The 20,584-nt window shown below is 40.1% G+C and overlaps 4 protein-coding genes across 6 annotated transcripts; 2 read left to right on the plus strand and 2 right to left on the minus strand.

Moving 5' to 3' along the window:
- Positions 1 to 30: 30 nt before the first annotated feature.
- otop2 (otopetrin 2) lies at positions 31 to 20,233 on the plus strand. 3 transcript variants are annotated; one of them, XM_079644545.1, is made up of 7 exons: positions 31 to 142; positions 17,240 to 17,610; positions 17,695 to 17,831; positions 17,926 to 17,984; positions 18,599 to 18,741; positions 18,838 to 19,685; positions 19,774 to 20,233. In XM_079644545.1, the coding sequence occupies exons 1-7, from the start codon at positions 96 to 98 to the stop codon at positions 19,942 to 19,944; spliced, it is 1,776 nt and encodes a 591-aa protein (XP_079500671.1). In that variant the 5' UTR covers positions 31 to 95; the 3' UTR covers positions 19,945 to 20,233. The 3 variants fall into 3 exon arrangements, with proteins under 3 accessions (XP_079500671.1, XP_079500672.1, XP_079500670.1); XM_079644546.1 differs by lacking the exon at positions 31 to 142 and adding an exon at positions 16,686 to 16,707; XM_079644544.1 differs by lacking the exon at positions 31 to 142 and having other exon boundaries at positions 16,749 to 17,610.
- On the plus strand, positions 1,105 to 2,765 carry amn (amnion associated transmembrane protein). Its single transcript, XM_079644549.1, has one exon. The coding sequence runs from the start codon at positions 1,308 to 1,310 to the stop codon at positions 2,751 to 2,753; it is 1,446 nt and encodes a 481-aa protein (XP_079500675.1). The 5' UTR covers positions 1,105 to 1,307; the 3' UTR covers positions 2,754 to 2,765.
- On the minus strand, positions 2,847 to 6,322 carry LOC307015748 (tripartite motif-containing protein 16-like protein). Its single transcript, XM_079644548.1, has 6 exons — positions 5,691 to 6,322; positions 5,365 to 5,460; positions 5,024 to 5,257; positions 4,618 to 4,783; positions 3,827 to 3,901; positions 2,847 to 3,722 (listed from the first exon to the last, which is right to left on the minus strand). The coding sequence occupies exons 1-6, from the start codon at positions 6,207 to 6,209 to the stop codon at positions 3,196 to 3,198; spliced, it is 1,617 nt and encodes a 538-aa protein (XP_079500674.1). The 5' UTR covers positions 6,210 to 6,322; the 3' UTR covers positions 2,847 to 3,195.
- Positions 6,978 to 15,202, minus strand: ush1ga (Usher syndrome 1Ga (autosomal recessive)). The gene is made up of 3 exons (XM_079643572.1): positions 14,800 to 15,202; positions 9,161 to 9,614; positions 6,978 to 8,784 (listed from the first exon to the last, which is right to left on the minus strand). Exons 1-3 carry the CDS (start codon positions 14,961 to 14,963, stop codon positions 7,984 to 7,986), a joined length of 1,419 nt encoding a protein of 472 aa, XP_079499698.1. The 5' UTR covers positions 14,964 to 15,202; the 3' UTR covers positions 6,978 to 7,983.
- Positions 20,234 to 20,584: the final 351 nt, after the last annotated feature.

Raw genomic sequence — 20,584 nt, forward strand, 5'->3', positions numbered from 1 at the left:
GCAGTAACCTAATTGAACAGGTGTAATGAGTTTCAGCTGATTACTTATTGTCTCGCGCCGCCGAACGCACAGTGCAGCCCAAACAAATATTTATCATGGGAAGTTCCGATCGTCACTACGAAGTCAACTCCCGTCTGGAAAAGTAGGCTACTTTATTGTTATTTTATGTAAACAAGAAAAACATGTCTTTCTTATGTGTACAAGTAAGGGATTGTGTCGCAAGTGCAGACATCTTGCCTCAGGTGGCGTTCATTTTCAATGAGGGTGCGTTCAATGTTTATTTTTTTTTCATGCATGATCCTGGTACCTCTATGAGAAAGCAGGATGAATGCTTTTTTTGCAGATTGAACCCATTTTTTGCTGAATCAGATATGGACAAATCCAATACAGTTTAAATCACAAACAAGCTGTTTTCTGTCTTATTATACTATTCTGATGCAAAAGCAATAGTACAAATGTATACATTTTTATCATCATTATAAACCAATATCATTAATAAACTTCCATGCCATGATAGGCTATTTCAATGGACTACATGCAAGTCAAAGAAAATGTCACTTAGCACTTTTATTATGACTGACATTTAGTCCCTTTTTGACTTTAAGATGCAATTTTTTCGTGTATTGTGTATTTATGTTGTGCTGTGTATGGTGAGTGCTGTTTTACTAGTGCCAAAGACAAAGGACCATCTCATGTAAATGTAGAAATCTGAATCTGAAGGGCGTGGCTCAAAATATATGCCTCCTCCAGGAAAATAATGATGTTTGGGACGATCTTGAAAGAAATCCTAAAGAAATGTAAAGTTGTAAAAAGTATTTTTTCTTTCAGCTTTATGTCTGTAATTTAGTTGGATAATAGTGAAATATTTATCCTTTCTTTGTTTCATTTATGGGCCTCAGCATGTCTGCACTCATCCTAAATACAAGTGGGAGATTTTGACATTTAGTTTGAAAGCAAATATGTATTGAACAGTTCTCAACCTCAGCAAAGTCAACTTGGGGGTAAAATGGGCGGAGAGGACAGTTCAGAAGTTGTTTATGGAAATGTTTTTCAAAGAATACAAGTATGTGTTAATAATTCATTCATTTGTGTGATATTGTGATAAAAGACACACGAAGCAAAGAATGAATCAGGGCTGTTGCTGCAGTAAAAGTAAATAGTTTACAGGTCAGCTGCTTCAACAGGTTGATGTACAGTAGTTCAGAGCTCACCAACCTCACTGTTTATTGGTGTTCACTCATGTGTCAGTCACAAGGTTAGAAACAAAGTTCACCTAATGTTCTCGCAGCCCGTCACAAACATTCAGGATGCTGAAAACAACAGACATGCTTCTTCTCCTCATCTGTCTTGTCGGGACATCGGATTCCCTGTACAAACAGTGGATTCCTGACACCAACTATGAGAACAAGACCAACTGGGACAAAGAATCTGTTCCATGTGGCAACGACATAGTTCAGTTTCCAGTCCAGAGAAAAGTGTCCGTGTTTGTGGAGACCACACATGCTGTGCAGGAGATGAGGCTGCCAGTGGATGGAGAGTTCATCCTGAATTCAGGAGCTGGATTTTATGTTGTGAGTGGACAGGATCCGGACTGCGGAGCGGGTGTTACGACAAAGTTCAAAGATTCTGAGTCTCTTCAATGGTTAAACCCAGCTCTGTGGCAGGGGTCTGCAACCCTGGATGACCTGCAGCGTGGAAACTTCTTGTTCTCAGTCCACGAGGAGAGTGTCCCTTGCCAGAACGACGATGTGGTTTTTAAAGCCAGCTCTTCATTCAGGGTGGACACCAGCACCAGTCAGTCTTCTGTTCCTGTCAAATCTGTGTCTGTGCTGGGGAAGAAGTATGAAAGCACCTCTGAGTTCACCCAATATCTCAGCTCACCTTCAGGCCGGCTGCAGTTTCACGGGTCCTCTGCTGTCACTGTTGGGAACCAAGAGTGTGGAGATCCTTCTGGCTGCGCCTGTGGGAATTCTGTGAACCATAAGCGTATCTGTAGCACTGTTCAATGTGCCTCTCTGGGCTGTAAGAAGCCTCTCCTCCCTGTCGGACACTGCTGTGAAGTTTGTGGTGCCATTGTCACAATCCATTTTGCCACTGGTTTCAACCTGCAAACTTACAGGCAACGAATCCATCACCTATTTCTAGTTTTGCCAAAATACAAATCCATTCAGCTGGGCATGTCTAAAATCTTCAAGTCACAGCAGTTGATGGGGATCATCCCTTTTGGTACCTCACCTGAGATCCAGGTGGTTATTGTGGATGAAGAGAAGGGAATACAGTCAGAGGGTCTGGCCAGGGACATATTGAAGGATGCACGCTCTCATGGCTCAAGCCTGGGTATCACTGAGGCTGAATTTCAAGCCTCCTCCGGGACCAGCAGCGATCAGACTGGAGGCAGTGCTGGGATGGTGGTTGGAACTGTGTTTGGAGTTTTGATTGGGATTTCAATCATAATCACTTTGGTCTTTCTGATTCGTAGAGGGGTTATACAAATGCCATCATCGCTGCCATCGCTGCCATCGCTGCCATCCCTGCCATCTCTGAGCAGCTTTAGGAGAAGCAGAGATGAGGAAGACCTCAATGGGCCTATTGATCACGGTTACGACAATCCAATTTTTGACAAGCCAAACTTGATGCCTGAAGCTCCTGGACTGTATGCGACTGAAACAAAAAATTCAATCTCCATGACTCAGTCAGGTGTGCACTTTGTAAATCCGGTTTATGATGATAATGAAACTGATTTTAATGCCTGAAGGTGAACAAGTAAACTTTTAAGATGTCAATGATTTAAAAAAAATGACTTAATGGTATTAACTTGATTTTACAGACACTTCATAGACAAAAAATATCCTCTTAAAGCTTTATTGCTTTTTTTTTCAGCAAGTGTGTATGAAAGGCAAATAAAAGAAATGCTGGCAGACATTTGCGTACTTTTCTTTTCACCATCTGTTTTAAATTCAAGAGCAGTAAAGCTGCAGTAAATTCCTAACACACCTACTGCTGCGCAGGTCTCTTAGGTCATGTTGCAGAGTTGCCACTAGATGGTAGTAAATGTAACCTTAACTGACACGTATGTGAAAAAATCCTCCATATGAACCATAAAATTAGATAACTTGTTATGTAACCTCAATAAACATTTATAAGGCACTCTATACTCTTTAACAAGCTTACAGTGAAGGCAGCTGAACATTTAACTTAAACAAGAGAAATGACATTGTCTTTCTTTGACAGCCAGGCTATAACATATAAGGGCTCTATAAAATCAACCATGTACTTGTGTAGCAGCTGCATAGGACCTGTTACATCAAAGAAAGAGAGAGAGCCCTTTTCAAAATCTACATATAAGCCAATTCTTGTGATATCAGTGCCACCCAAAGGCGTCTCCACACCAGTATGCCAGGCAAAGAAGCCTCGGCTGTTCCTTCCCATGCACCAGGAAAAGTCGTTCTCACTGATGCAGCTGGTGCTTTGCTCTCCCTTCCGATCGATGCTCTTGTACGTGACTCCTACATGTGCTCCCTCCCCACTTAGCTCTGCTTCCATATAGTGCCTCCCCAAGTAAAGGCTGTCCGAAGTCATTGCTTGACGCCAATAATCAAAGCGAGCAATGTCTTCTGGGTAGCTGTGCTGCCAGGGGCTGGTGTTGGTCAGCTTTCTGTTGCCATCCGTTGCACGGAGAAAGTGATGGGTGGTGTCTGGGTCAAAGGTCAAACTCCTTGTGTCTACAATATAGGGGATATATAGCTGGTGAATCATTCTTAGTTAAACATTCAAAGTCAACAAATGGTAAACACAGATATAATATATATATAAAAAGTGTATTTACATTTTAAAAAGTCCTCTCGGGTCTCAGGATCAGGCAATGCTGAAGGTTCAGAGTCTTGCATCAGGGATTTAGTACCTAGTTTATATTATGCAGAGAGATTGTTGGGTTTATTGTAAGACAATAAGATGTGTAAATAAAGGTTTACAAAATAACGCTGAGCAAAGAAAGATGAAAAAGCATAACATATCTACAGCACAGCAGTCGTAGTGGCCTTGTGAGACAGTGGCACTGGGATGGCTAAACGCATGTCTAAAGAGAGGAAGGTGCACTCTTCACCAGGTTTGTGGCCTTCTCCTCTTCAAAATGAAGAGTTTAATCCTACACAATTGTCCTAATAGCTTCTTTAAAGTCACATGGATTTTTAGAAATTAACAAAATAACTGTACTCATCTTGTAACAACAACAACAACAACAACAATCCATGCTTACATATGGTGCACTGACCTCTAAGAGGGAAAAGTTATACAGATATATTTTTATTATTTAAATTTAAAGGAATATATTGTTCATCATTTTATAATCTGATTGTATTAAAAGGGGCTTTTGATATTGTCTCTTAATGATTACGCGAAGCACCTAAATCGAATTAAAGTCAAAATCAAATCGTAGCAGACATTATGATATCAGCAAATGTATTGTAGCAGTTGTATGTTTGAACTGATATAAGAGCAATTCTGATCACATTTCACTCCTAGTTACAAGGTACACTGAAGAAAGGAAGTCTCAATCCGTTTTGTCCATGGTAAGCTTAAGATAGGAATTTATATTGATAGAGTATGAACTACACTCACCACTTTTACATTTCAGTCTTTCTGTGCAGGACGAGAGTATCAGGTCACACAGCTCCTTGGTAGTATCTGTCACAACTTGGACAAAGGAAGTTAGATGGTTCATGGGGTTGATGCAGGGGCTAGGCAGACATACATCTGCCACTCCTTTATTCCACTCTGAGTACTCCTGGAACAAGCAAACAAAAGTGACATATATTAGTGTGTGAAACGAGACTGTTGAATGATATGCAACTGCTTTGACCCTGATCTCTGCAAAAATAAGTGAAATGACTGTTCTGTATATACTGTCAACACACAGTCGTCCAAAGTAAACTCCTTGTCTCAGAGAACTTCCTGTGCTTATCCCAGATCATCTGAGACAAAACACTTATTTGTTTTTATCTGAAATATTTGAGATATGTTGTACCTGCAGGAAGTCAACATCTGACTTGCTCCTGGAGAGTTTATTCATTTGAGCCAAAGTTTTCTGCAGCTCTGTTCTCTTCTGCTCCAAATGTGCCTGGATGCCCTCAGCCTGTCTCAGGGCCTGTCTCTGCTCTCCCTCCAGCACCTCCTTCACCCCTTTCCTGGCCTCCTCCACAGTTTTCTGCAGCCTGGAAAACTGCTGTTCAACAATAACACAAACCTCCTGCACTGAAGACTGAAGATCAAGAGGAATAAGAAAAAAAACATAATTCAAACCAGACCAGTGTGCATTAAATGAATCGAAGGAAAATGTGTGTTGGTGTATGTTTGCCTATAACATACCTTTATTAAGTCAGTGTTGTCCTGGAGCTTTCCAATTGCTTTCTCAGCTGCTGAGGAGCTCTGACCGATCTCTTCTTGTTTATTCTGCATCTCAGTCTAGAGGACAAACAATTGTAACTAACACATAAAAAACAGTCGCTACAAAGATATCAGGCCATTACATATGACATAAGTACTTAATATGACGTAATATTCAATCCTTTTGGTATGTTGAAAGGTGTGCTTTTTTTTGCAGTCGAAACCACCTTAAGAAATGGCACAAATAGCAAAGATAACCATTACAACATGACCTGTCTGTGTTGAATAAATTGTTGTGTTGTTAAGACCTCAATCTGTGTCCGTGCCTCCCCCACAGATGCAGTCGTGTGCCCCTCGTGCTCCTGGCTCTCACACTCCAGACACAAACAGCAGCCGTCCATCAGACAGAAGCGCTCGAGAGGAAGCTGATGAACCTCACAAGTCCGACAGTCGATGTCGTGCAGAGGATCCACAAGCCGGTGGTTTTGAAATTTCGTGTTTTCCAGATGGGGTCTGAGATGCGCTTCGCAGTAAGAAACCAGACAGGTCAGGCAGGATTTTAGGGCCTTGTTAGGGCTGTCGATGCAGGAATCACATACCACATCTTGTGGGAGCAGCATCTCGGTGGTAGGATCCCTCACTTCCTTATTGAAGTCGGTGTTGTTTTGAATATCCTTCAAGTTTTCCTCATTATTGCTGCTGCGCGTGGCCATCTTTGACAGTTTTCCTTCGACACCTAAAGCTGTTTTAGGCGGTAACCACAACAGACTACTTTTTGCTGCTCGTTTCTGAAATCTAAAGACCGCCAGAGTGCATAAGGAAAACATTTAAAACCACGCCTGAAGTGTTTCAGCCAGCTGAACATTTCTCAATGTTCGCCCCTCCCGTTTAACTCTTCTCTTTGTTCTGTATCCACACTCGCCAAGCTTAGGATACAGCAGATGAGAGGAGGAAATTACGAGTTTATCATGACTAAGCCAGGGAGGGAATAAACATCCTTTCCTTAATTCTGTTAATGACCTGGCTTAGTTACTCATTTTACTTTCCCTGGTAAAGTTGGGTTTAAAGGTTTATTTCAACAATAATAGTTACACAAAAACCGGTAGTGTCTGGTTCCTACTGCCAATAAGAAAACAAGTTGAAAAATCATCTCTAAAGTCTATGTATAGTTTAGCTTTTGGTTACTGAATGTGGCTAAAGGAATCAAGAGGGAGACAGTGTTTCCTTCTGATAACAGTGTTATGTCAGAGGCATGGAGCTTACAGGCAACACCACTTATCTGCAGAACAACTTCCTGATTGATTTCGGGTCATGGAGTACAGAGGCAACAGTGACACTTGTCTTTTGTGTGTGAACAGCATGTGAGGATTTTGGCTGAAGATGCCCAAACAAGAATGTTCCACTCTCTGTGACACACACACACACACACACACACACACACACACACACACACACACACACACACACACACACACACACACACACACACACACACACACACACAATTTTGACATTTTGACAAAATCCCGAATTGTGCCACATTTTATTAAGCTTGAACCAATAATTATCCCAAAAAGGCACCTCTTAAAATGTGAGCAGCTTAAAATGTATGGATTTATTTGTTAGCAATTTTAAACAAGTAGTTAACAGTAACGAATGCAATACATTATGTAGAACTACTCGGTATACAACAGTTGGAGAACTGTTAAATTGTCAACACTAACATTAGTTATTTACAAAAGTTAATCAATCTATATGCAAAATATAGAACAGAATGATTTATAAAATGATCTATAGACACTTTTCACATTCTGAAGAAATCAGGAATCTCCATGAACAATTTGCCTGTAATAACAGTGAGCCACAATATGACAGTCTTTCTGTAAACACTCACAGAGAAGGAAACAGTGGCTGTGGGTGGACATTTTGCCCAGAATGTTGTGATTGAAAGAGTTAATAATAAACTAACAATGAATTTAATGTCAAAAGTATTTATGAAAAAGACACCTTTAAGCAAATGCACAGGCACAAGCAATGCAGGCACATGAGGTGGTAAGATTTACCCCACAGGGGCAAACATTTTCAGGGGACACTGGCCCCACAATCAGTCCTCTGTTAACAGTCTCACATGGCATGCACAGGACTGCACTCTGAAAATGGTCTTTCAGTTTGTTAAACCATGCAGTGCAGGCGACTCCCACCATCCAACATACAACACATATTTGCAGTGACTCTCCTAAGGCTAACAAGACACTGAATCCTACAGAACCCTATGAGGAATTTGTCTCACAATCACCTATTCTTGCTTGACACATTCATCTTCACAATGTCTTTTCTTCTTTGTTACCACTGAGGTACCAGGAGAGGTAAATCATTATGTCTTCCCTGTCCAAATCTTCACTCCACAATGCTCCCCTGAACATTAAGCATGGATGAGCCCACATCATGAGGAGCCATATAAAACAACTTTCATTATCTGCAGGACAGAATTAAGTGAAGAAACAGTGGGTTACCGAAGACAATCCATGCTGGATTTCAAAGACACCATAACAAATATCTGCATATTTCCTCACTACGCTCTCCAACAGAAATTCCCATCAGTCACAGTTGTGTGTCCTCTATGTAGTCTGGGTCTTCTATGGTCTCCATCCGTCTCTTACAGGCCTCTAAGATCTTTTTCCTTGGTCCTAAGGGGATGTGGATACTCTTGAGGTCATGGTCAGAGCACAGCAACAGAGCTTCAAGGTCAATCTTCTCCCTCTTAAAAATGGAGATAAAGTCACCCATGCTCTGAGTGGCAAGGAACACCTCCAAAGGGCTTGTGTCAGCCTCGTCATCGTCATCCAACCCTAATTCAACGTCTTCCCAGGGCAGCTCCTCCACGTTCCTCTCCTGAAGGCTGCGCGCACTGCCGATGCTGTCTTCATCTGCACTCGGGTAATGCTGCAGCCGACTGCGTAAACGCACATTATTGCCTGACTGGTCTACACTGTCCTTATCTCGACCGCCAAGGTCAAACATCCCCCCACTCACATAGTTCCTTCTAAAGACCATCGTTCCCAGACCAGGCCTGTTGAACAGGGAATCATGTCCTGAGTCTGTGCTGATCTCAGAGTATTCCACATCGGGCCCGTGGAGGTCCGGCTCGCTCATGGCACGTGAAATGGCATCGTAATTGTCTCTGGGGAACATGTCACGAACGTTGGGACGCCCACGGTCCTTAGGGTTGACGTAAGTCCCCTGTTTGACAAACATGACATCATTGCCCAGCTGAAGTCCAGAGAGAGAGCGAACACTCTTCCTCCCCTCCTCATAGATTTTAAATGTTCCATCTCCTTGTTTCCTCTTCTCCAGCTTCCTCTGTATCTTGGTCTTCCCGCGGTTTGTGGCATGAAGAGTAGCCTAATACGACATAAATAAAAACAGTAATTAGTCACAATAACTAATTAAAGATTCAAATGTTTCAAACATTACTTATGACCAATTTAAATTATTACACAGGACATGTCAATGGTCCACAAAATAATATAAATCAATATTGTGGTTTATGACCAAATACTTTTAAGACTAGTAATTTAATAATCAGTTGTAACATCTGTTAACATAGCTCTTTAGCATTGTCACTGTGACCATGTTAGAATTCAGCTTAGTCTCTTCATGTCATGCACTAATTAAAGAGGAGGGATTCAAAACTCTTGTCTAGTTGGCAACCTGAACAAAGCAAACATGCCAAACAAAACAAACTACCCTTTAAGAATACAAAATAAGAACTCCTGACCTGAGAATATGGCACGCTGACTGTGGCTGAATTTAATTTGTGCAACTTGTGGCTAAGAGAGCTGCTGCTGTAACTGGAAAAGCTCATAACGTCTGATGCGGAGGCCTCAGAAGTCTCCTTTTGAAACCGCCGCTCCATGCGTTTGTGGTGTTTCTTCTGCATCTTCACGCATTCCTTTATTCGCCGCTCAGCATCGCGAAACGCCCTGTCCCTCATCTTGCTGACCAGCTTCGTGTTGAGGCCTGTCTGCTTGGTGGCGATGTTATCCAGGTAGCGGACGCAATCCATGTGATTCTTTGTGGCTGCCATGTCCAATGGCGTGTGGTAGTCGTTATCCAGGCACCAAATGTTGGCACCAAACGACACCAAGAAGAAAAGGCAGTTGAGGTGACCATTGGCGGCTGCCAGGTGGAGCGGCGTGTTCCCCCATATGTCACACTTGTCAGGGTTTCCTCTGTGGGTCATAAGAAAGATATTAGATACAGAATTTTCTTTAAGATTGACTAAAATATTTTCAGCTCTTGTTTTGACTGTCATGGATACCGGTTGTCTCCTTGGCCTTTTGTTTGGATGACACATTTTTTGATTATGTTTTCAACACTGACCTTACAACACTGGGGCCTTATTTAATAATGCATCATCTAAACACCAAATTGCCCTTTCGGAAATCCAAGCACAGATCTTTTGTAAAACAAATACTTTTTAAAAGGCTTTGACCAATTTGCAAACAGTATGTCTTGATTAAAATGAAAATAATTAGACTATTATTCATAACTGCAACTAAGCAACATTTACCCTTGTCTGACAATCCGCGACCTTAGGGTTACCTCTATGTGTGCCTGTTGCTGTCTTGTCTGTAATATGACCACAGGCTGGCCAACAACACTGCTACACTACCTGTATCTAGTTTCAGGGGAGGCCATATAGGTTGCTCCCGACTCAAAAAGCACATTTGTGCATAGCTGGTGATGTCATGCTGAATTCCTTCAGAACAAAACATAAAGTATTACAGCTGTTTCAATGATGCAGAGGCTGTCTGCAGAGTACAGTTGAAAAGCAAAATATTGAACTCAATATTTGCATTTTCCCATTTTTTGTTTCCATTTAGGATCTTACTGATATTAACATTCCAAGAAAAACAGGATTTATTTGTGATATATTGTATAGAGCATGTTTTTGGCCACAACAATTTGATATTTTTTACCCTTAAATTATTTGCATTTATATTTTTCAGTTTGGAGACATCTCATTGGTGTCACACCCAATGCAGCCACATACAGACTGCTGAATATTTTATACGGTAGACGTGAAGCTACTGTCGAAAGGTGAATGTATTATTGATAGATTGTGTTGTAAGGTTTTCACAGGGAATGTGTGTCAGAACGGCGAGACCCAACCTGGGCAGCAATAAGCAAAGTCCCACTCTGATTTCAGCCCCCTTGCTCTTTTCTTTCTGGACAGGATTTGGTTTCAAAAGGAAACGGCAGCTTCAGGATCAGGGGTTGTTGAAGTTCAACTTAAGGGAAATCGTTGTCAACCGAGTGCATGATAGACAATATTTGGCAAACACACCAGAAAGAGACAAAAAACAATGGTCCAACAAAGGAACTGTTAACCCTGCGCTGAATACATATAGGAACATAAAAAGCCATAAACTAATTTCAAGAGATAACAATTTTTTAGCAATGATCAATTTCGATTTTGAGATGAAATATTTATCACCCTCATATTATATACAGTATGCTTGTTGTAGGTGGAGAATTTATCTAAAAAGATAGCTTAATCTGACATAATTTATGTCTGTCCCAGTAAAATGCTGAGTGCAGCAGTGATAGTTCTACCTACTTATCCCTCCCCCTGTTATTTATTGCATTATAGGTTGTTTGCTTCTTCATTTCCTATGACAGCTTGATGTTATTGCAGGTCACGCAGTGCAATATACTATACGCTGCATGGCAACTTTCCCATGAAATTGTCAAACGGTATTAAAGTTCTCTTCATTATATCCCCGGGTCTCACGAGTTTGCTGCCTCTCTGAAACATTATGGCAGCTATTAATGTTTAATTTTAGTACCTCATGTCAATCAGGGGGTTTATATGTTTTGTGCCATCAATAGAGGAATATTATGTCCTTGTCAGATGAATGCTTCTAGGGCCTTGTTTGTACTTATTCCGTGGGAAATAGTGAATTTAGTTTAGCATCAGGACTGGAAGCCTTTCACCCTTTGTTGCCCGTTTGTTTACAGAAAAAAGCTAAACTAAACGGCCTAAAATTTGATATTTCGCATGATGAATTATCTTCATCGTCTCACTTTTACAGTAAGCCTCTCACAAACTTTACTGATTAAACTGCTTCATAATGGGCCCTTTTTTGTGGCTGACGTGCCAACCAGGTCAGCCAGAAAAAAATGAGGAATGAGCTGTCCATGATTCCTCATCATCACATTAGCTCACTTTGTTGAAGTAAGGCCAGCATTTATACAATGAAGCAGCCTTCTAACATGTTAACTGATATACATTTGATTTAAAAGATATATGTTGCTGGTGATAATGTGCAATTGGTTGTTATGATTGTTGGGGAAATATTTTTCTAGGCCCACACCTTTGACCCATTTTACCTGCAACCTTGGGCTGCTGTGCTCAGTGTGTTGTCTCCCTGTTCCTGCCTGTTGGCGTCAGCTGATAGAGGTGTTATGGTTTTATCTTGTTAAGCACAATATTGATTATTCTCTCAGAACCAGCTAAATACATGGGTCTGGGGTAGAGATCTTCAGAATTGGTTTGGCAACCGCTGTATCAACTTGTGGCACGGCACATGTCTTGTGAATTCTCCGGCCAAAGCTCCAAATAAACCATCAGTGTTTGCCATCAAAGTTCCTGCTCTCCCCATGTCTCTCTGAGTCCTGTCTCCATTACTTCAGAAGTTTCCATCAAAGTGATAATCATCAACAATAACAGATTTAAACAAAGTATTGACATTTCTTATTTTACATATAGTTATTTTAATGGGCCAACATGTTCTGGCTTTTACACAGTTAAAATTCACTGAATGTAGGACTGCAGAACATGATGAACTAATATCGCTATGAGTTATGTGCTCTCCTGAGAGGTGTCCCTGCCATCAATTGACCTTAATCAGTGTCATCATCTTAAATGCCATGAATGTGATTAATTTGACAGTCAAATAACCTATATGGCTTCACAAAGTATCCCCCGCTGTAAAATATTCTTAATAGTCTTTCAGAGGATGATTCTAAAGTGTGGAAAGTATCTGGGGAATATTTAACTGATCAATGTTAAAGCATTAACTTCAACTTCAGCTCAAAAAGATCCCTAGAGCATTTTCAAAAGTAAATGCAGAAACAAAAACCTGTGCCTTGGTGGTTATCTATGCAGACATGTTTTGTAATCTTGTTGGGCAAGACACTCTCTTATCAGTGTTTTTAGACAAATAGTAGGTTGTTTGGTCAAAGTGTTCTTCTAGCCAAGAGCAAAGCCTGAGGTTATTGTGTTGAATAATTATAGATCAGGGCCTGCAGTACTGAACCGTGTCAAATATGAAATGTAGTTTTTTCCAAGGTATGGCAATATATATTTATCAGTATTTCCCCTATATACAAATAGGGGCGGCGCAGCGCCGCTGCTGAAATATGCGCGCCGCTGCTAGGGGGCGCCAGCCAGGTACCCAAAAAAATAATTTAAAAAAAGATATATATATTTTTTAATTTAGTTAAAATAATAATAAGTGCAACTCTTTTTCATTTTTGATTGTTTGTTATGTGGATTTGTAGTATTTGTGTTACTGTATGTTCAATAAATCTGTATTTTTGCTAAATCTTGAGACTGTATACTTGGGCCGATTTTTGGCATAGGCGGTCGCCTAGGGCGCTAGATCTGGGGGGCGCTGCGCTGGTAGCTCTGGGAGGGGAAAAAACATTTTTGACCGTTGGCGCTCATCCTAATTTTCGGCCTTGATGTAACAACATTCATAATTACGAAAATGTAACACCCTTTTCACCCCGGTTACACTTTTCATTTGCCCTGTACGATGGGCGCTGTAAGTGATGAAAGTGGGGGATGTTGGCTTATCAGGCGCCCACAGCTCACAGCCAAAGTGCGAGCGAGAGAGTGAGAGAGAGAGAGGGCGCACCGGTACCGGCGCTGTTGTTATTAGAATCTGATGCTAGCTGCGCTAACGGATATAAGAAGTAGATGTTTCTACAACTAGGGTGGAGGAGAGCTCTCATGTCAGACTGAGAGGCTAATAATTACAGCTCAGTGAGGTAAAGGACTCTCTGAGTTTTTAGATAAGTTCATTTGAGTTTAAGTTATCTCAGTGGGTCTCAAACGTTTGACCACAAATTATGTAAACACATATTTCCAAGGCGCTCCTTTATAATTCTTAGGATAAATAAAAACAGGTTTTAAATCATTCCAATGTATACTATAGGACAGTAAACCAAAAATATTGTTTAAAGTTGGAGATACAAAAATATGCATAAATAAATAAATGTTAACTAGGTAAAATAAGATATGAATGAACAACAAAAATAAAATAAGTTACATTTATGTGTTATTGGCTATGGTAGGTTATTGGTTATGTTCATATACTTATTTGATTATTAAAATGGAAATCGATCTTTTTCATATGGGTGTTTTTAGAGTTGTACCCCCTAGATCTAGTCTCTAGTAATTGTGTGCTCACAGTGCACCAGATTGAAGCATTTTACTTTAAAATGTTCAAAAAAATCAATACGTTTCTGTTTTTGTAGTGTATTTGTCTTTTGTAGAGATTTTTAATGTATTCTTTATACATGTAAAATCTCTTCTAGGGCAGCAAATTGGCTAGAACCGGCCCTGGTACTATAGGCCTCAATAGCGTTTCTTGTGCTGGCAGACACATAGAAACAAATTGGCGGGGCACACTTCGCACGTACACACACTAAAAAATTCCTAGCGCTCCGCGCTCACATGATGCTGGGCCCACGTGCCTTAGCACCGCTGTTATGACTCCATCCTAGGGGAAACACTGTTTATGTTTAACGTAATATTTCAAGAAAGTAAAACATATCCCATCATCCCATGAAAACAGAATTTGCTTTTTTAGAGATAATGGCATATCAACTTGATGTGAGTTATCATGGTAAAACTGAGTAAATGCAATGTTCCGAAGAGACCTGTAGACATTGTTGGTGGAGTAGCCTACTGATGCTCTAGTCTAGTAGCTGAACATTGTATGGTTAAACTGCACTGAAAAATATGAAAAATATGCCTTTACATAGCCCTACTTCTAGCATAGAAATACATTTTGTTCTTATAATAATTTCCAATAAAGAAGATTTGTTATGGGTTGCCTTATGCACAATCTGACGCACACCTTTGTAATAAGAAAAGGAACCTCTGAAATACTTAACTTTTCTCAAAAATAGTTTTAATACCCAATACAAATGATTGAAGATTGGAAAAGTATAGTGCTCACACGTCCTGATAAATTAGGCTATAGCTTATATTTCATTTTTTAATTTAATCGTTTATTTGAACCGGGACAGAGCACATTGATGAACATTTTGAAATACAAATAATGATGATAATAATAATAATAATAATAATAATAATATCTTCCAATTCTTTGTACCCACCCCCTCCCGACGATAAGCCGCAAAGCCTCCAGGTTGCCGTGATAAGCAGCCCATAACGTCGGCGTCATGCCATCCTCATCCGGGGCGTTCAGATCCTTCCTTGTTGCCTCCTTCAGCAGGTCCAGGTAGCCGTCCCGGGCCGCTCGGTGGTACCTGTCATTCATGGTGAAGAGTTAATCCACCATGCTCGACACCATTGCGTTTCATCAACCCCACCACCACCTTCATGGTCGTCGTCTTGCGGCGATGTAGTGGTAGGAGACCGGCCGAAGTGCCATGTTTGTCCCGCAGTTCTCCCACAGCCAGCTGCGGTCCTGATCAGTGGATTAGGGCGTCAGTCGGTGGTATCCGGCATGGGCGCGCCGGTGCACACACACTGTGTGGGTAACAGTGCTCCTGGTGGCCGAGGTCAAAACACATAATTACATCCCCCAGAAGGACCCTCTAAGTAAAATACACAGAAGTGGAAGAAGTACTCAAATGTTGCTTAATAGAAAGTAGAAATACCAGAGTGTAGGAAAACTGTTGTAAGTGAAAGTCCTTCAATTAAAATGTTACTCAATTAAAGACAGTAGAAGAATTAGCATCAACATATACGAAAAGTAGGCCTACCCATCATTCAGATCTGCCCATTTCAGAATAATGTATTTATGATATGTTATTTAGCCTATTTATTATAATTATTGAGGCATTAAAGTGTTATCAAAGCTGGTAACATTTCAGCTAATTGTAATGACTTTGTATGCAGGGTAGCATTACACCAGGTGTAACTAAAGTCTTATTTAAGTGTTTAAATATGTAAAGTAACTAAAGGTACAAAATAAGTGGAGTAAAAGTACACTATATACCTCTGAATTGTTGTGGAGAAGTACAACAATGGAAATAATCAAGTAATGCACAAGTACCTCAAATTACTGTAAACTTAAGTAAGTAATTGAGTAACCGACTTAGTTACTTCCGCCCTCTGCACATTTAAAAATACAAAATATTTCCTGGTCTCAATGTGACTGACACACAGGGAATAGTCAGAATCACTCTGGTGTCATTGTGAGTTTGTGTTGTTTTGAATGAACCATTGTTCTCACTTCCATAGCAGGTTTGCTGGAGAAACATGAATGCAGACAAACATGGATTTCAGGAGTGTCGCAATGAAAAAGTACCCTATCAGCCCCACCCTAATGTAAATTAAGGATAAGCAGGGACAGCAGACTGAAGAATCAGACGCTACCCACATTGAAATTCACATAACAAAAGACACTGATAGTGGCTTTTCATGTATTACACCTCCAGACTAAGAGACGAGCTATAGAGACAAAATTATAGCATTGAAGAACTTATTGTATTGAGTATTGCCTTCAAGCAGGGAATCAATAAGATAAGAGTTAAATAAAGGTTTGAAATGAAATGAAGAGAGTAACACATGCTATGCTATTTTAAGATCATGTTTAGATTGTGAGCTGCATGCAGACTGCAAAAAGGGAATCAGATAGAACCAAGTAACACAACTAATAAAAGATTCCAGACAAAAGTATTCATAAATGCAAAAAAAATAATGAAAAAAAAGATTATTAATAACTATTGACATATAAAGTTTAGTTTTTCCTTTTTCTATAACATTAAGATTGTGCATGCTTTGTGAAGGCTTTTACGTGCAAAAATGTGTTTATCCAAAAATAAACCGGTTTCTTGTATTTTGGAAATCGTGAAAAAAGGTTTTTCCAGGAAACATCTTTTGAACTTTGCATCAATATTTTGTGCACAACAGGCTGTGTTTGGTAATAATATGGTGTTCAAAACAGATTATTGACATTTATGACTAAGTGAACCACAGTGTTTTCTAAAGCCATATAAAAGGCATGACAGCTCAGACTGCCTCACAGGATCCCACTGCATCAGGTAGGCTTACAGGTACCCTGAAACCTCTTGTTGGATATTAGAAGGTCTATGCTTTGTTGGATTGTTATATGATCTAGATTTTGGTAATTGTCAAGAGCGACTTTTAAATATATTTCACTTGTCCTAATGTTATTCCTACTTTTATTATTGATACAAAGAAGGTAGATTAAAATAAAAATGGATGTAAACGTGTTTGTGAATTCTCACTCAATACCGCACCAGTCACATGCATTGTTGGCAAATGGAGTCTGGAGAGGGAGAAATTAAATCCCATTTGTTGATTTGAAACTACTCTTTTGTGTAGCACCATCAGGGTGACAATTATGCTGATTTTGTGCAAGTAAAAAGGTTTCGCTTGGGCGGGATCTGTCTTTACAGGGATCCGATGAGTGGGTGTAGCTGTTAAACCTGTAATGTCTTGTATAAAACAAGATGCAGAAAAAAACACTGATTTGTGAGCAGACCTTAAAGAAAGAAGGATGTGTTTGAACACTGGCTATCCATGCGACTGTTTGACCGATGGCAATCCCTGTGAACCATGCAGGATGACCATCAAAGACAGGGAGAGGGAGGAGGCCCATCTTTCCAACGACATCAATGTACCGGGTCGATCCGGGAGCCCATGTGAACCGGAGCTGAACATCCCTTCAAATGGGGTCCTTAAGGAGCGAGGTCGACACCTCGGAATGATGCTATCTGTGATCATTTGTTTAAACATTTTGATCCTGGGATGTGCCTTGGTCAGCGGCAGTGCTTACAAAGATGTTAATATCAGCAGCTCTGACCTGCAGATTTTCCTCCTCGTCCTCCTCCTCCTCACCTCCATCTGGATGGTTTATTATGTCACCTTCACGGCCAGGACAGAAAATGCTATTGCATACAAAGATTGCCATGCAGGACCTATTTGGCTCAGGGGTAAGTAATTTATTAGAATTACGTTTTTGTTATATAATTATCATTTTTGAAACCGTTGTATGATTCTGTTTATTGCCCCTTTAGGAGGACTTGTGCTGTTTGGACTGCTTACTATCATCATGGACATTTTCAAGATAGCCAGCTATGTGGGCTACCTCCACTGCGATTCAGCTGTTAAGGTTGCATTTCCTGTGGTGCAACTTGTCTTCGTTCTTGTGCAGGTAAAATGACCCATTACAAGAAATGAAGCTCAATTAATGTACTCATTCTTCATTATTGCAAAAATATTGATGCAATTATGCAATCTCTTTGCAGACATACTTTTTGTGGATCCACGCCATGGACTGTGTGGAGCTCCAAAGAAACATAACGCGGTACGTGATTATTGAATTTCATTCACTGTCTTTGTTAACAGGCTATTCCTGAGGGTATCTATGTGATACCTAAAAATGAACCCTGCTAAACACATCTTTTGTTCTATGAGACAATTGATGGTAACCTTGACAATTGAGAGTCGTTGTGTTGTGTAGTTGATCAATTGCCATCAATAAATCATTTGGTTTATAAATTTCAGAGGACGTTTAATGATGCTTAACACAATTTCTCAGAGCCCAAGTTGACGCCTTTTACAGTCAAAAACGCAATGTTGTTCAGTTAACAATAATAGAGAACTAAGAAACCCAGCAAATATATATATTATATTTAATATAAATATAATTACACTGGAAACAGTATATTTTTGTATTCTTTCTGTCCATTGACCTAAATACTTGTAGTTGAAGCACCTATACATGGTTTGAAAATCATGAATTCAAGTAAGACTTCTTTTACTTGGTGGAAACTGAATTTTAATGTTGCACCAAAGTTACTAAAAGTTATTTTGTAACTTACTTATTGTAAGTCGCTTTGGATAAAAGCTTCGGCTAAATGTAATGTAATGTAACTGTTTTTGTCTCTGATCATTATTCTCTCTTGTCTTATTATTTAGCTGTGGGCTGATGCTAACCCTCTCCACAAATCTGGTTGTGTGGATGACTGCGGTCACTGAGGAGTCCCTTCACCAAACAACAGTTCCAGAATATCCAAGCAACACCACTAAACTCTCTGGACGAAGCCTATACATCAACAGAGGTCATTATAGAATTATAAGAAGAAGAACTCAAAACAGATAAAGCAATGACTAAAGTACCATGACATAACATTTCTGTGCCCTGTTATGTCCTACAGCGGGTTATGGTGACGATACCTGCAAGTGCAGCCACACTTCATGCAGCTTCTTCAAGGAGGCCTACTACTACTTGTATCCCTTCAACATCGAGTTCAGTCTATTTGCCTCGGCCATGACCTACATCATGTGGAAAAATGTGGGAAGAGTAACAGAAGAACATGGACACTGTAAAATCAAATTCCGCCCGACTGAGGTTTTTCTTGGTCCTCTGGCAGGAGTTCTCTTAGTGGTGGCGGGTCTGGCAACATTTATCGTGTACGAGATGGAAATACTTAAGTACAATAGGGATGAAGACAAGAAAGACCAAGTAGTAATGATCCACTTTGTCATGAATATAGTGATTGTGATACTAATGTCTGTTTCAACTGTGATCGGCTGTGTCATCTACCAGGTAGACCACAGGGAACATGTATCAGACAAAAACCCCACCCGCAGCCTGGATGTGGGGCTGCTGGTGGGAGCCTCACTAGGGCAGTTCATCATCAGCTATTTCAGCATCGTCGCAATGGCTGTCACTGGAGCCAAAGGCTACCTGAACGGGCTCAACTTAGCATGGGCTATCCTGATGGTGATCCAACTCGGCCTGCAGAACTATTTCATCATTGAAGGTCTACATCGGGAGCCCTTCCATGAGTTGCAACCAATCAGTGTGTTGGCAAATCCATATGTGCTGGAGTCAGGCAAAGATATGAGCATCCTTGAAGAATCAGACATGGACACAAAGCCCGGCCCGGTAGTCACAGCAGACGGCCTGCACAACCACACAGTCGAGCCCAGGCCTAAACTGTTATGGAAGAGACGGGTATTGAAGGAGGTTTGTGCGTTTCTGCTGCTGGGCAACGTCATCGTGAGTAGTATTTTTCATCACTTTCTCAAAGTTACTGTATTAAAATTCAACAAGTACTGAACTGGTTCTCATCTTTCTTTTCTTACAGCTGTGGATAATGCCAGCATTCGGTGCTCGTCCCCAGTTTGACCACGCCACTGAAACTGAGTTCTACCAATTCAACATGTGGGCTGCAGTTGTAAATGTTGGACTTCCATTTGGCATCTTCTACCGCATGCATTCAGTTGCCAGTCTGTTTGAGGTCTTTCTGACATCATAACACTGCGGATCACATGATGTGTACAGACAAATGTTTTGACAATAGAAAGCTGTTTTGTATAAAGTCTAGTTTGTTTGATGAATATTTGTTATGTCTTTATAAATGTGTGAAGTAGTTCTTCACTGACAAATATCATCACTTTCTATACAAGTATATGAGTCAAAGTAAATGTATTCAAAACTTTATTTTCAGAAGTCAATAATAATGGATTGAAAAGCTGATCTTGTATGACATTATTTTTTGTTTTAACCTATGTAGCCTACACACAAAATAAAGGCAATATATGCAATTGGTTGAGTAAGAGAATGATTGTGTCAACAATTATCATGATTATAATTGTAAGGATTATTGTTGTAATTATTTTAACACAGGTTTGGTTAGCCGTCCCAATACAAAAGCTAAAGTACAAGCAGCCTATTTTGAAAGAGCTTTGTAGTCGAAAACCAGTTTTTCTTTAGATCAGACTTTAGCAGATTATGTGATCGAAGATATCGGAAAGAAAAGGAATCAACATTTTAGTACATTTTTAAGAAAATTACGAAACATTTTTATAGTTTCAGCCTAAATTGTGTTTTTTAATCTTTGACTGTAGGAAATTCTCATGGGTATTTTTCACTAAACGATTGACTGTATAGATTAA

The sequence above is a fragment of the Notothenia rossii genome (assembly GCF_949606895.1).
Source record: "Notothenia rossii genome assembly, chromosome: 8".
NCBI classification, from domain to species: domain Eukaryota; kingdom Metazoa; phylum Chordata; class Actinopteri; order Perciformes; family Nototheniidae; genus Notothenia; species Notothenia rossii.

Bases quoted from the DNA above. Each gene is read 5' to 3' on its own strand.
- amn (XM_079644549.1), top strand. From the start codon at position 1,308: ATGCTGAAAACAACAGACATGCTTCTTCTCCTCATCTGTCTTGTCGGG.
- LOC307015748 (XM_079644548.1), bottom strand. From the start codon at position 6,209: ATGTTTTCCTTATGCACTCTGGCGGTCTTTAGATTTCAGAAACGAGCA. The intron at 5,258-5,364 runs GTATGTTATAGG...CTTGATCTTCAG, and splicing joins ACAACACTGACTTAATAAAG to TCTTCAGTGCAGGAGGTTTG. The intron at 3,723-3,826 runs GTAAATACACTT...CCTATATTGTAG, and splicing joins CCGAGAGGACTTTTTAAAAT to ACACAAGGAGTTTGACCTTT.
- ush1ga (XM_079643572.1), bottom strand. From the start codon at position 14,963: ATGAATGACAGGTACCACCGAGCGGCCCGGGACGGCTACCTGGACCTG. The intron at 9,615-14,799 runs GTGGGTACAAAG...TATGACCCACAG, and splicing joins CGGCTTATCGTCGGGAGGGG to AGGAAACCCTGACAAGTGTG. The intron at 8,785-9,160 runs GTCAGGAGTTCT...ATGTCGTATTAG, and splicing joins TCAGCGTGCCATATTCTCAG to GCTACTCTTCATGCCACAAA.
- otop2 (XM_079644544.1), top strand. From the start codon at position 17,175: ATGTGTTTGAACACTGGCTATCCATGCGACTGTTTGACCGATGGCAAT. The intron at 17,985-18,598 runs GTACGTGATTAT...CTTATTATTTAG, and splicing joins CTCCAAAGAAACATAACGCG to CTGTGGGCTGATGCTAACCC. The intron at 18,742-18,837 runs GTCATTATAGAA...TATGTCCTACAG, and splicing joins AAGCCTATACATCAACAGAG to CGGGTTATGGTGACGATACC.